At 55.5% G+C, this 15104-nt stretch overlaps 2 protein-coding genes across 2 annotated transcripts; one reads left to right on the top strand and one right to left on the bottom strand.

Moving 5' to 3' along the window:
- Positions 1–54: 54 nt before the first annotated feature.
- TMPRSS9 (transmembrane serine protease 9) lies at positions 55–12477 on the top strand. Its single transcript, XM_072357543.1, has 20 exons — positions 55–165; positions 2720–2865; positions 2997–3124; positions 3425–3492; positions 3884–4059; positions 4632–4673; positions 4878–4991; positions 5822–5993; positions 6193–6467; positions 6592–6728; positions 7296–7614; positions 7845–8016; positions 8119–8390; positions 8882–9018; positions 9550–9904; positions 9985–10101; positions 10354–10525; positions 10804–11069; positions 11507–11643; positions 12068–12477. The coding sequence occupies exons 2-20, from the start codon at positions 2748–2750 to the stop codon at positions 12227–12229; spliced, it is 3339 nt and encodes a 1112-aa protein (XP_072213644.1). The 5' UTR covers positions 55–165; positions 2720–2747; the 3' UTR covers positions 12230–12477.
- A 576-nt stretch (positions 12478–13053) lies between these two features.
- TIMM13 (translocase of inner mitochondrial membrane 13) lies at positions 13054–13688 on the bottom strand. Its single transcript, XM_072357634.1, has 3 exons — positions 13466–13688; positions 13283–13351; positions 13054–13204 (listed from the first exon to the last, which is right to left on the bottom strand). Exons 1-3 carry the CDS (start codon positions 13601–13603, stop codon positions 13106–13108), a joined length of 306 nt encoding a protein of 101 aa, XP_072213735.1. The 5' UTR covers positions 13604–13688; the 3' UTR covers positions 13054–13105.
- Positions 13689–15104: the final 1416 nt, after the last annotated feature.

The following is a 15104-nucleotide window of genomic DNA, read 5'->3' as shown; positions in this document are numbered from 1 at the left end:
GCCGCGGGCTCAGAACTCGGATGTCCCCGCTCGAATTTCCAAACAGGAGAAGAATTTGTGCCTCAGGCCGGAGCCGGGCAGGAAGCGGGTCCGCCCCCGGCACCGCCCCGACCGGCGGGCACGGACCCGGCAAACGCGGCGGCGGCGGTTGGAGCAGCACCGCAGGTGAGTTCGTGCCGTCCGAGCCGCGCTCTGCCTTCCCTCGCGGACACCATCCCCTCTCGATGCGCAGCGCTGCCCGGTGCTGCTGCACCAGCTTTGGTACTGCTTGGTTTTAGTGCTGGCCAGTTCTGGTTCTGCCTGGTTCTGGTGCTACCCAACCCTGGTACCATCCAGTCCTGGTAGTAGTGCCCGGTTCTGGTACCGCTGCCTGGCTTTGGTACTGCTCCCCAGCCCTGGTGCTGACCTGTTCTGGTACTCCTGCCCAGCCATGATGGTGCTGCTGCTCAGCAGGCAGAGCTGGTGCTGCTTGTTTCTGTACACCAAACCTTCTGTTAAGAACCAGAGGTGCAAATAACTTCACTGCTTCCTTTGTGGCCACTGCTGGCCAAATAGTTTTCCTTATTCTGTGCTCCTTTCGTGGTTTTAGTGCTACTTGTTGTTTCATTTGACTCTAAAGTGTTGAGGTTGGGAGCGCTGTGCAAGTGGAATTGTGACTGTGGAGGAGGGTGGGTCTGTCTGACCGTCCATCCAAAGGAACAAAACTCTGTGGGAATGTGCCCAGCTCTGAATCTCTGCAGGGTTGGCACGTTTTAGCCAGAGGTTCTCCAGGGCCTCCAGGGTGGTATCTCCAGGGCTGCAGCAGGGAGCTGCTCCACTTACCTTTGCAGTCAGTGTGGGCAGTGCTTTTTGTGTGGCTGCAGCTGAAGGAAGCGCCATGGGTTGAGCCGGTGAGCTTTTCTTGCCCATTCATCAGCTGAGAAGTATCACATTATATAGTGCTCCTATTGTGAAAAGCTACTGGACAAAAATGGAACTTCCTTGCTTACTGGATACTCCCAGTGCAAATTTAGTATTTACTATCTGAGCCATGTGGTCGCAGGAAGGCAGCCTTTATTTCACCCTCTGACACAAAGCTGGAAGTTCAGTAAGGGATTGCAGGTCCAGATCTGCCCGGTACTCTCTCACCATGGGGGGAGCTCAGGGCTGAACGTCTCTGCAGTGGAAATGCTGTTAGAGTCTTTGTTAGTAGGATAATGGGAGCACTGCGCTGCTCGGCCTGTCATGAGCTGAGCTGCAGAGCTGGCAGGCAGGAAGAGGATCTTCTTACTTGTAAATTGAGAGACATTTGAAGTCGGAAAGGGACAATAAACAAGGCCCGCACAGTGTCACTGCATTTGCTGAGAGTGGCTGAACCAGACTCACCTCCAAAGGGATTCTGCAAGGAGGCAGCATGAAGGAGCCTTGAATCCAAGGAACCGATGCAGCCAGAGGTTAGTTAGCATGCAGGATGCTCACAGTCAGCAGGCAGGCAGCACTGGGGGCATTCTGCTGATTTACATGAACAGAAAGGAGATGTTCTCAGCTCAGGTCTTGCAGCCTCCTGGGGGATGGAGAGCATTTCACCTGTTCCTTCCCTGTGCTGAAAACTGTTGATGCTGATTCCTGCCATTGTCTCCCTTCTGATTCTGCGAAGCATCTCTGATGCCACCAGCCTCCCTTTGAAGGCCATTGGTGACCTCTCTTGCTCTGGTCAGCATATCTGGATTGCATTCTTGAGCTTCCACATTCAGCATACTGCAATGCAGGCGGTGACTCCAAAGCCTGTTGAAGGTGCAGAGGAGGTAATGCTCATCGATATGCATTTAGGTCACTGGGACCACTGGAAAAAATGTCTCTTACCTGCCTCCTCCAGCAAGAGCTGAATTGTCAAATGGAGATATTGTTAAGAGAACACAGGGGCCCAAAGCACCTATCTCTGCCAGGCTCTGTGACAGCTGAAAAAGAATATTTGGAGGTCTGTTAGAAAAACTACAACAAAAAAAAGAGGCATCTTGGATAGACTCCCTTCCTCTCCCCTTTCTCTGTCTCTTGCCTCACAAAGAAGTGGCCTTTTAAAATCTCTTATCTGGAGGCTTCAGTTTAAAGCGCCGCTGATGCCTCTTGGAAAACACTGAAAAGCGCTTCAGAAATGGCTGTGCTGCTCCCTGTGTCCTGCCCGCCTTTCCCCCTTCTTTTTTTCTTTCATTTTGAGATGGATTTACATTAGAAAAGGCTGTTCCTTAGCAGCTTCCTGGTCTCTCATAGCAGCCCTAATGCCCGCTGGTGTAGCACTCAGACTGGACCATCCACAGCATCTTCTGGACCAGTAAGGAGCACCTGTGGAGATAATACCTTCCCCAGCAGGACAGAAGAGCAGAGGAGAGGAAACATCCTTCCTTCCCTGGGTCTGGGGCTGTCAGTGATCCCTGCATGAATATGGCAACTGCGCCACATTCTGATTGCATTGTGAGAAATTTGTATGGCTGCTGCTTTCAGGCATATCTTGTGCTATGAGCAAAGCATCCATATTCATCCTGGCATCGTAGGAGCTGCTAAATCAGGGCTAGGGACTGCCTGCTGAAATAAAACCTGGTGGCAGCCTGAGGGATGGGCTGGGATGCAGCAGGTCCAGTCCTCTTACCTCCTGTGCTACAGTACTGGTGGGTGCTCCATGGGTAACGTCACTGCTAACCACGGTTCACCCCAAACATGTCATTTTCTTCCTCTTTAACTGCAGAGGTCTTCCCCAGTGCTGCTCAGAAGGCATGGACCAAATAAAGCCAGTGCTGGGCAGAAGGGGACCAAGGGCCAGCTGCTGGAAGGTGACCATCACTGCCACTGTAGTGGGCTGTGTGACAGCCCTCTACCTGGGGATCCTGCTGGGTGAGTGCATAAGCTACCAAAACCAGGGAGCCCTTAATGGCAGATTCCAAAGCAGAGGAGAGCTGAGCCCAGCCACAGCCCAGACCTCCATGAGCCATTTGTGCCTCTGACAGACACCTTCCCTCTGGCAGCCTGTCATCCTGCAGCAGAGACCAGCTTTGAGCACACAGTGGAGCTGCGAGGGATCACATTCAACAGCAGTTTGCAAGCAGAGAACTCAGACTATTACCGGGTGCTGACGCCCGCCCTCGAGAGGCTGGTGAGTTGAGCTGGTCTGTCTGTGCTTGCTGCAGCTCTGCACCCCATGCTGAGGGCAGGGGCTGCTGGGTGTCCTGGGCCCTGTTCCTGCTGAGGAAAGCCTGCAGTGGCTCCCTGAAGCCCAGCTCAGAAAAGTGCGGAGAAAAAGCCCAAGGGTGGGAGGAACATGAGCATCTCTTAATCGTCAGGGTGGGAGCAGGAGGGCACATGCTGAGATGAGCTGGACTCAGGTGCTCCTGCTGCCTGCAGAGATGAGGAGATGCTCCAGTTGAAAGTGTGACCATCTCGCTTTGCTTTGCAGTTTCTGTCCAGTTTCCAGGACTCCCAGCTGGACTGGAGCTGTACTGGTTGCACCATCCTGGGCTACAGGTGAGCACTCCCAGGGTGTTCTGATGAGCTCTGCTATGAACACACAGCTGTGCTCTTATTCAAAACCAGCAAAGAGAGAAACAGCTTTTAAGTCAAGGCTGGAACTCTTTGGAGGGGAGGAGGGATGGCATCGATGTTTTGCTTTCTTTAATTTGGAAATGTAGCCAGAAAAGCAAAGGGAAACGGCTTGTTCAACCAGAGCTGAACTTTGGGGCAAAGAAGAAAATGCAAATAACTGTTTTGATCCAGAACAAACCTTCAGGGGCACCTGAGCCTGGAACTAAGAGCTAATTTTGTTTCCATTGAGCTCCCTGTAGGCAGGAAGCCTGAGAAGCTGCCGCTTCTCCCCCTGATGGAGCCGAATGTGCTCAGGAATTCTGTCTTCCAGCAGGAGTGGGAACTCCAGTGTCATTGTCCGGTTCCGCCTCCGCTTCGCTCCGCAGGACTCCCAGCCCCTCAGCTCTGCCACGGAGGAGGCGGCACTTCGACTCGGGCTGGCGGCTGCGCTGCAGGAGCAGGGACTGTCCCTGGCCGCCTTCGGGACGATATCCTCAGCTTCTCTTACAGGTGTGCTCCTCCTGTGCCCATTGGGCAGAGCAAGGCAGCCAGGTTTGCCAGCAGCACCGCTCGCACCAGCAAAGCCACCAGGCAGGGTCGCAAACAGCCGTACTGGCTCAGGGTTGGACACCCAGCGGAGGCTTTGTGCCCAGCAGCAAAGTAAATTGCTCCCTGGAAACACCTGATTAGAAATCCTCCCTTGCTAACTTCAGTGATGTGATCGTGAGCATTCACTGCAATGATGGGAGCAGCCCAAACGGAACAGCTCTCAGCAGTTTCCACCTTGGAAGCTGTTCCTGGGATGCAGCTCGCTGCCACAGCTGCTCAGAGCTGTTCCCTACAGCTGCCACCACCCCGAAACTGCAGGGCTGTAGAGAGCTGCTTCTTCCCTGTGCCCTCTGCCCCTGGTGGAGCAAAGTGCAGAAAGGCTGTTAAGACTATGGGATGGGGAAAGCAATGGCCAGGCAGGCTGGAGGTGAAGCAGATCCTCTGAGAGCAGCAGTAATGAGAGCACACAGCACCTGTGCCTCCCACCTGGGACAGCCTCACTGAGCCCCAGTGCTTCCATTCTGTTGTTACAGCTCCCAGTGATGTGTCTCCATACAGGCCAGGACTGAAGTCAGGTAAGAGCCAGGCAGCAGGAAGATCTGTGCCTTTCTGAGCGCTCTCAGTGCAGCTTTGTGTCCCAGTTCCCCTCCAGCCTCCTCCCCTCTGGCACTCTGCCTGCAGATACAAACTGTGTTTGCACCCCATTGTATTCCACCACTTGGGGACCCAGGGCTGAGGTCTTCAGAAGACACAAGTGACCCGAGCTTTGCCATCCCCAGGGAGCTGCCCCGGTGACACGTTCATGTGCCACAACACACAGTGTGTGTGGAAAGAAAACCCTGAGTGTGACGGCCAGAAGGACTGTGCTGATGGCTCTGATGAAATGGGCTGCGGTGAGTGTTTGCAGCAGGACTGCTGGGGGTGGGGATGGGCCCCAACCCACCGCTGCCAGCTCTACTGGTAGAGTTCTGGGCAGTAGGGTGTAAAGCACATTTTGTCAGACAAATTGTCTGCATCGAGAGCTTGCGCCCTAGAAATGTGCTGGTCCCGCTACCAGCACCAAAGGGATGTGACAGTGTTGAGGTAGAATGTCATATTCCCATGGGCCAGTGAATCTAATGAGCCCAAACTGCAGCCATTCAGTAGCAGCACCCCAGGAAGCCTAAGCCACAAGGACATGCCCAGCCCTATCCCCACATACCCAGCAATGTGGAGCTGAGCTACTTTGGGGCCTTCAGGAGCACACCTGACACCTGAAAGGATGAGGGTAGAGGGAGCACATTCTGCAGCCATCTCCCACAGCTGCTGCTGGAGAAAGGGAGCCTCTCCCATCCCCCTGCAGTGCTACTGCTCCCCTGTGCACACCCAGGATGACCTATAGGTGTTGCAGGTCCAGCAACCAGCCCATACCGTCCTGGTCTACAGTGTGCTAGGCAATCATCTCTGCATAACCCAGAAGCAGCTCGGCAGTGGCTGAGCTTGTGATGCTACAAGGGATATTTCTCTCTGAATTTTTCTTTCTTGTAGGAGATTCAGAGAGGACCCTGTGGTGTGTCAGTGCTTTGCAGTGCCCCTTTCCAGGCCTGCAGATTAAGATCTCTTGTGACATCCCTAGAAATGTGTTAGTTCTTGAGTACGTGCACAAGCAGATTTTCCCACCTGCCCCAGGGAGCGCTTTGCCAGGGCACAGTTGGCTCCATCCTGATGCTCTCATCTCTTTCAGACTGCGGAAGCCGCCCTGCCATGCAGACTGCCAGCAGGATAGTTGGAGGCACAGAGGCTTCCAGAGGGGAGTTCCCCTGGCAAGTCAGCCTGCGAGAGAACAACGAGCACTTCTGTGGTGCTGCAATCCTCACGGAGAAGTGGCTGGTGTCTGCTGCTCACTGCTTTACTGAGTAAGTCCTAGCCGTGCTAGCTTCCCAAATGCTGTTGTATCTTCTGGCCCAGGCCCCCACTGCACCGCACTGCTCCACGCATCACGCTGCAAGGACCTCACGTCCCAGAGCAGACAGCAGGACGTGCAGCAGCTGCACTGTCTGGGTGCGGGGTGATGCTTCACCCAGGGCTGCGCAGTCCCAGCTGTCTCTCTTCCAGGTTCCAGGACCCGGCCATGTGGGCAGCTTATGCAGGGACCACCTCCATCAGCGGTGCAGACAGCAGTGCAGTGAAAATGGGCATCTCCCGGATCATCCCTCACCCCTCCTACAACACTGACACGGCTGACTACGACGTGGCCGTGCTGGAGCTAAAGAAACCCGTGACCTTCACTAAGCACATCCAGCCCGTGTGCCTGCCACACGCTGGGCATCGCTTTCCTACCAACAAGAAGTGCCTGATCTCTGGCTGGGGATACCTCAAGGAGGATTTCTGTAAGCAAAGCGTGGCAGGTGGCAAGGGAGGCACCGGGGGGGCATGCAGATGGGGTGGGCTGTCACACAGGGTCCTACTCCAGGCTCCCCGCATGGAGCTCATGGCTGCATCTCTCCCATTTAGTGGTGAAACCTGAGTTCCTACAGAAGGCAACAGTAAAGCTGCTGGACCAGGAGCTGTGCTCCAGCCTCTACAGCCATGCCCTCACAGACAGGATGCTGTGTGCTGGTTACCTGGAGGGGAAAATTGACTCTTGCCAGGTGAGCATTGCCCTGGGAGGGTGGCACACATCCCTGCTTGAGGCTTTTCCTTGCTGATATGCACCAAGTAGCACTTCCAGAAGCAGGATTCCACACCACGCTTGCAGCACCCCACTGAGTTTTGGGGCCATGCTTGGGATCCAGCTGTGGGTCGGGGACTGCAAAAGAGAAAAAACACATCCTGTAGTGCTCGGAGCAGGGTACTGATGTTAAGGGATCTGTCAGCTGTTTTGACTGCCTTCCTCTGCCTGCTGACTTGTAGTCACCATAGGACCAAGTTGGAAAAAAACATGCAACAGTTAGTGTGGCCGCCCTGGTTTGTGGTGCCTTAGATGTTATGGAGGATGTCCTTGTGCTCTTCTGGCATGTCAAGGGCACAAGGCTACAGCTCAGCAGCAGAGCACATTAAGGGCAGTGTGGGAGCTGCATCACCCATCGCTGGGCTGAAGCAAATCAATGCAGGTGAGCGGGGCTGTGCAGAGGGCCGCAGACTTGGAGGCGTGCTGAGGGAGCTGGGAGGCTCAGAGCGAACCCAGGAAGAGTTCATCACTTGGGCTTCTCTTGCAGGGGGACTCTGGTGGGCCGCTGGTTTGCGAAGAACCGTCTGGCAAGTTTTTCCTGGCGGGAATCGTGAGCTGGGGGATTGGATGCGCAGAAGCCAGGAGGCCGGGGGTCTACACACGTGTCACCAAACTGAGAGACTGGATCTTGGACGCTATTTCTCCCTTTCCCACCTCCATCACACGCACCGTCCCACTAATGCACTCCAGTACTAACAGTAACGTGGTCACCGCTGAAGAACTGAACACCACCACCAGCACAGCAATCCCCACCTCTTCACCGGCCCTGGCTGCCAGCAAAGCAGCAACTGCACCCAGACCACAAGGTATGAGCAGCCCGGGGGTGGGTATGAGCTCCAGAAGAGGGGTGGCTGGCACATGTGAGTGCCATTTGAGAGAGGCGTAGGCTGTGCACAGCCACTGCCAGGGAGCCCGTGGTCAGCAGGCATGGGCAGCTGTCCCCATCTTCAGCTCAGACTTATAGAGAGAGCCACAGCCGCTGCTCACTTCTCTTCTGCTAGGAGTACTCACAGGTCACATTTTGGCTTTTGTTCAGAGTGTGGAGGACGACCTGGCCTCTCTAAACCCAACAAGATTGTGGGGGGAACCGATGCTTCCAGAGGGGAGATCCCCTGGCAGGTCAGCCTGCAGGAAGACTCGATGCATTTCTGTGGGGCAACGATCATCGGGGACCGCTGGCTGCTGTCAGCTGCGCACTGCTTCAACGAGTGAGTCCATGCCTCCTGCCTGCAACTTGAACGGCCTGCCAGCCCAGAACTCAGAGTAGGTGTCTGTGTGTAAGCAGGTGTATTCACACTGTGTATTCGCAGGACAAATCCAGAGGAGATTGAAGCCTACATGGGGACGACATCACTAAATGGAACAGACGGGAGTGCAGTGAAAGTCAATGTAACGCGAGTGATCCCACATCCTCTCTTCAACCCCATCCTTCTGGACTTTGACGTAGCTGTACTCGAGCTGGCAAGACCCCTCGTCTTCAACAAATACATCCAGCCCATCTGCCTCCCACTCGCTGTGCAGAAGTTTCCTGTTGGCAAGAAATGCATAATTTCTGGATGGGGGAACCTCCAAGAAGGGAACGGTAAGCAGGGATTTGTTGTCACTTGATTTGCTCTGGAACAGAGACAGGTTCAGCAGCAAAGCTGTGTGACCGTGACCCTACATGAATGTGGGGCAAGGGAGGTCAGGACCAAACAGAAACACAAGTAAGCAAGAAACAGGGCACACCTTAAACTGCAGCTATTTGGGAGCCACCAGCAAACAAGGTAAGGGAGACAGCAGCTTGGCAGGGGTCAGCAGAACCCATCTGGCTCCCCTCAGTGGTTCTCCCACATTAAGCAAGAGCCCACCCACGGCCAAGACAACAGAAAATGGCTGCCTGTGCCCAGTGGCCTGTATCCAGGCCCAAGATTGCACCCTGGGGTGAGTCAGGGGCTTCAGGGACAATAGGAGGACAGTTCATACGGGATGCAGCTCCTGTCTGGAACCAGAGCTTGCTTTTCTGAGGTGTGTGCTGGAGCAGCCATAGCTCTTGCTTCCCTCTGCTGCACTAATCCCATGGTCTTCATGCAGTCACCATGTCTGAGAGCCTGCAGAAAGCTTCTGTGGGCATCATAGACCAGAAAACCTGCAACTTCCTCTACAACTTCTCCCTCACTGAGCGGATGATCTGCGCTGGTTTCCTGGAGGGGAAGATAGACTCGTGCCAGGTAAGAGCCTGGGATGTCCCCTCTCCTCTGCAGCTCCTGTGCTAACTCAGCAGCCTCCGCATGGCACTGGGGAATGTTTACTGAGCTTCCCATGTGTACCTTAGCTTAAAAGCACAGCCTGCTCCCCTGCAACTTTAAAAAAGCAAACAAAGGTCATCAAATTAAGCATGACTTAAAGCAGTTCCACCCTGCTGCCCCATCTGGGCTGACAGCAGCCCTGGATGAAGCAGTTTTCCAGTGGCAGCCAAACAAGCAATGGTTGGTGGTGGCTCCCCTCCACTTGCAGAAAGGTGGTATGATATCATGTTGACATTCCTGACAAACACCACTTTGCAGCCAGGTTGAGCCATCAGCACCAGTGTCAGCCTGTGGGCAGTCATGTCTTGTGCACAGTGCAAGGGAGCAGAGCCCCTCAGGGATGGGGGGAGAATGAGAGGTTTGCTGACTCCTGTTGTGCTGAGGAGCAGTTCTGTGCACATCACCTGTGCTGGAGATGTGGGCTGAGCAGCCATGGCCGTGCTTCTTCCCCAGGGAGACTCAGGAGGGCCCTTGGCCTGCGAGCTCACCCCGGGCGTGTTTTATCTGGCCGGCATCGTGAGCTGGGGAATTGGATGTGCCCAGGCTAAGAAACCCGGAGTGTACTCCAGAATTACCAAACTCAACGACTGGATCCTGGATACCATCTCTCAGTTTCCCAGTGCCAGCACAGACACTCCTTCCAGTTCATCCACCACCAGAACGACTGCAGACACCCTCACGCTCCATCCCAGTACAACAGCTACAAGTCCCATCATTGAAACCACCCCGAGTGAGATTACCACCACCATGGAAGAAACCTCCACAGCTCTGAAATCCACTGAGCCTGCCAAGCCCACACAGGCCCCAGGTAAAAGTCCAGTGATGGCGAATCCATCGAGACCTCCAGCCCTGGCACAGAGAGCACTGAGTTGGGTTGTTGTCTTCCAGTGGTGCCTTGTACCAGCCTCACCTTCAGGTGTTCCAGCAACGTCTGTATTGGAAAAGAAAATCCTGAATGTGACGGGATTGTTGACTGCAGCAATGGATTTGATGAGAGCAACTGTGGTAAGCTCTGCTTTGCAGCCTCCTGCCCGATCTGCCACTAGGAGCTGGCACGCCAGCTCTGCACAGCACCACGACCTGCCATCTGAGCGCCACTATTTGGGCTGCAACATCCCTTGCTACGTGATGGCTCAGGTCACACATCCCCATGTGTGATAATGAGTTCCCAGAGGTGTCACACTGCAGGGGATAGGGAAGAAATATCCCTTATGTTTATGGCTATTTAAAACCACGGTGTCTCTTCTTCTGTCCCAGACTGCGGCTTAACCACTGCTCTGGCCTTCAGCAAGATCGTGGGTGGGAGCTCTGCAGCTCGAGGAGAATGGCCCTGGCAAGTCAGTCTCTGGCTTCGGCAGAAGGAGCACAAGTGCGGGGCTGTCCTCATTGCCGACAGGTGGCTGCTCTCTGCAGCTCACTGCTTTGACATGTAAGTCTGAGACGGCCCTGGGCCTCCCTCCCCCCTGCGCTTCCCCTTCCCTGTGGTCGGGATGCTGTGCCTCACTGGAAGCACACACTACTGTTAGAGATGTGCCCCTACAGGTAAGCATGAAGAGCAACGAGTGGAGCAAAGCCTGGGTGCACTGCAGTGATGGAGATGGGCTGTGGCCTCACAGCACGTGGCTGCGATGCACCCCAGCCCCACAGATGCGGGAGCAGCACTCCTTGCTGGCCATGCTAACAACCAGCTCTGCTGTCTTTCTGCAGTTACAGCGACCCCAAAATGTGGGTGGCCTTTCTAGGAACACCCTTCCTGAACGGCAACGAGGGCAAAATGGAGAAAATATTCCGTATCTACAAGCACCCTTTTTACAACGTCTACAGCCTGGACTACGACGTGGCACTGCTGGAGCTGAGCACGCCCGTCAGGTTCAGCAGCACCATCAAACCCATTTGTCTCCCAGACAACTCGCACGTCTTCCAGGAAGGAGCCAGGTGCTTCATCACAGGCTGGGGCTCCACCAAGGAAGGAGGTACGGCCTCCCTGCCTGGGCACTGCAGGCCCCACTACGCTTCCCAGCTCACTGCCCCAAAGATTCCACATAACCCATACTCTGTAGGGGATGCCTCTGCCCCCCACAGGCTGTACCCATCCATCTGGTTACAGCTCCCAAGCTTTCTAGTGCCATCCATGGCACTCCCCATCCCTCCAGCTGCTCCAGCCGTGCTCTTGCAGCACAAGGATCGCTCTGATCCCATTTCTACCTGGTTGGCTGAACTGCCTGACAAACAATGGCACAAAAGGACCTTCCTGTGCTTCCTCTGCTGGGGAGGAACCAGGCCTGGGTCACCTTCCCAGTGCAGGTCTCTCCCTCTGGCACATGACTAAAGCTACAGAGACCCCTGTCCTACATCATGCTTATGTTTGGTGTGCTCTGCACCAAGCTAATGGCGATCCTTGTCTCCTCAGGCCTCATGACAAAGCAGCTGCAAAAAGCAGCAGTGAATGTGATTGGAGACCAGGACTGCAAAAAGTTCTACCCTGTCCAGATCAGCAGCAGGATGGTGTGCGCTGGTTTCCCACACGGTACCGTCGACAGCTGCTCAGTGAGTGTGAGAGCAGCAAATGGTGCTGCGGGATGGAGTTACTCATGCAAAGTCCCCATGTCCTCCAGGAGGGCTGTGTCCTGCCACCCAACCCAGCTGCCCATCCCACCACCTCCCCCCCATCACCTCACCCAAGTCCATCCCACACATGCTGTGCTCTGTCTATCCCACCAACCTGGACAGCTCAGGGATACAAACAGAGGTAGCACCAAACAGGACGCCATGAGGGTGTCCCACTGCACAACCCTGCTGCAGCTCTGGAAACGTCTCAGTGTCCCGGTCTCTGTGCACACAAATGCACCACTGAGCAGCCCTCTGGGCTCCAGCAGATGTTCCTGCATCCCAGCACAGCCATCAAGCAGGGGGCTGGGTTGGCTCGGTTGTGTTCTTGGTTCGGTACCGGACCCTTTCCCTCTCCCTGCAGGGTGACGCAGGCGGGCCCCTGGCATGTAAAGAACCCTCAGGACGGTGGTTTCTAGCAGGAATCACAAGCTGGGGCTATGGCTGCGCCAGGCCGTACTTCCCTGGGGTCTACACCAAAGTCACGGCGGTGCAGGGCTGGATCGCGCAGAACCTCAAGCTCTGAAGCTGAATTTCACCACTCAGGGAAGGTGACGAACGAGAGGAATAACTGCCAGGGGCCGCACTGACCCCACCACCACTACTGTACACTTCTGGGATGCTGCAAAGGAGTGAAGATGGTCTGCGAGTACGAAGCAAACGCTCGCGTGTTGTGACCCACTGAGAGCGGGGCTATCGATAACTGCTTGGCTTAGAAAGAGGGCTAGACTTTTTTTTTTTCCCTATAAATAAATGAGACTTGTCCCATCTCAGACCTGGCCGACATCCCGTGCGTTAACACCTGGCCTCCCCAGGTCAAAACCAAGGAGGCTGTGGATGCCCCATCCCTGCAGCACTCAGGGCCAGGCTGGATGTGGCTCTGGGCAGCCCGGGCTGCTGGTTGCTGACCCCGCACACAGCAGGGGTTGGAACGGGATGGTCGTTGTGGTCCTTTGCAACTCAAGCCATTCTATGATTCCACAGCTCTACAAAAGGGCACGCTGCCATTGGTGTCCGTGTTTCTCCATCTGGTGACTCTCTGTGTGATCCCAAGGACATGAGACGATTGGGATCCAACCTGCCCAGGCCCTCACCTGCATGAGTCAGCACAGGCTTCCCACCCTCCGCAGCTCCCTCCGTGTAAGGGCTGCGCTCTCGTTGTCCAGGACAGCGGCACAGACACTCGGAGCGCCGTGCAGGTGAAGGCAGGGGGGAACCCGGCGCGGCCAGCAGGAAATCCTGCCCCACCATCGCACAGCTGGGGCTCACGCGGGCAGCTCCGTGCGTGCCCAGCACAGCGGCACCGGCCTCAGGGGACACACGGCCGATAAAAGCCAGAGGAAGCGCAGGTTCAGGGCGGGTTTTACTGTGTTTATTGCAGCCGCTCCGCGCTCCGTCCCGCTCACATGTTGGCTCTTTCCCGCTGCAGCCGGGAGTTGTAGGCGCGAGAAACCGCGTTCCAGGCGTCCATGTATCGGTCCATGCACATGGCGATGCATTTCTGCGGCACACGGAGCGGTGATGGGGGAGCCCCGGGGGCAGCCGCCCGCCCCGCCCCGCGTCCCGCCGCCCCGCTCACCTGCTCCGAGTTGTCCAGCGCCCCGCCGGGCTTCCCGATGCACTTCCGAAAGCATTTATCCGTCATACGCTGCGGGGGGAGCCGTCAGCAGCCCGACCCACAACCCCCGACCCACAACCCCCCCCACGTCCCCCCCTCCCTCCGCCACGTGCTCCCGCGGCTCCGTCCCCCGCCGGTGCAGACCTGCAGCAGCTCCTGCGCGTTGGCCACGGCGATCTGCACCTTCACCTGCTCCATGATGAGCCCCGGGTCCAGCTTGCCTCCCCCGCCGGCACCGGAGCCGAAATCGGAACCGAAGTCGGAGCCGAAGCCGCTCTCCATGGCTCGCGGTCCCGGCGGGGCGGCAGCGCAATGGCCGACGACGAACTACGGCTCCCGGCGCGCCCCGCGCGGCCCGGAACGGAACGGCAGCTGCGGCGCGTCCCCGCCCGGCAGATCCGCAGCCGTGCGCGTCCCCGCGGCGGGAGCGCGGAGCGGGTCCGGGAGGGCGGCGCGGGGCGGCGGGTTCGGCCTTGCCCGGTGCGCGGCCGGGATCCCCGCGGGCTGCCGCATCTCCGCGCACGGAGCGACCCTTCTCGGGCAGCTGGGCGCACTGCTGGCTCGTACTCAGCGCTCCGTCCATCAGCGCAAGGTCCCATTCCAGCAGGCAGCTTCCCACCCTCCCAGCCCTCAAACCATTGATTCGACCACAGGAAACAAATAAAATGCAAAACATTTATTTGAGTGTGTTGTACAAAAAGTTTCCAGTCTTAAAATGTATCTTACAAATCATTGAAAAAGACAAGACGTTTGGCATGCATATCCTAAGGAGAAAGAAAGAGGAATAAACGCACAACGTTTGGAAATGGTAACGCCTAGATCACAATGCAGCTCCATGGAGCGCTCCCATCCTCGTGTGCCTGCATTGCAATCTGCACACCTCCATTCAATAAAACATGAGCGTGGTGCAAAACCCAACCACAATTCAATCAGGAGGCATCACAAGAGCTGCCCAGCTGTGAAGCGTTTGGGCCTGACCTTGCTTTGAAACAGCTCATTGCTCATGGTTTAGTGTGATGAACAGCAGCATTTACCCTACAAAGGCTCGTCGCTTTGATAACAGCCAACAGGAAAACGTGAGTCCCATTCAACACCCCCTTCCTGAACTGGGCGCCCATCTGCTGCTCGTGTGGTTCTGAGGAGCCCCATTCGGTCTCTAGGCCTTAGCATTTCAAGAAAGGCATTATGCTTACAAATGATAATTGCATGTAAATATGATTTGTATATAAAAAAACAACACTTAAATTATTTTAAAGTGGTTTAAAGCTAAGCACATTGAAGGGCAATTCAAAATTCTGTTTCCCAGGCCATTGCAGACATTGGACAAATGGCCACCTCCCATTTGTCAGCTAAAACAGCAATTGGAAAATGCAATCACCATCTCACCTTCCACTCACTGGTTTACAACAAAGCTTCACCCCCTGCTTGCACAGGGCTCGTGGTTTGGACCCAACAGTGGCAATGAAATCCAGGATGGAACACGGATACGCCTTTGTTTACAGAGATCGTAAAAAGAAAATAGAGAATGAATGGCTTGAGGAAGGGGGAGAAGTGCTACAGGGCTCACAGCTCACAACACACCATACAGCAGCACCAGCTTAGTGCACAAAAGTAAAAGGCTCTCAAACGTTCTGGGGGGTAAAGAGGATTTTTGGTGCCTCTTCCAAGCAGCCCCTGCTCAGGTTGCAGCCAAAAGGATTCACACAGCATTACAAAGGGTGCATCAAAAACACTGCAGTCCCTAAACTGAACATGAGGTGTCCTGTTGCTCGAGGATAAACAT

This window comes from Excalfactoria chinensis, chromosome 26 (assembly GCF_039878825.1).
Source record: "Excalfactoria chinensis isolate bCotChi1 chromosome 26, bCotChi1.hap2, whole genome shotgun sequence".
NCBI lineage: Eukaryota > Metazoa > Chordata > Aves > Galliformes > Phasianidae > Excalfactoria > Excalfactoria chinensis.
Note: the sequence above shows the minus strand (reverse complement) of the source record. Positions and strands in the feature narration are given on the sequence as shown.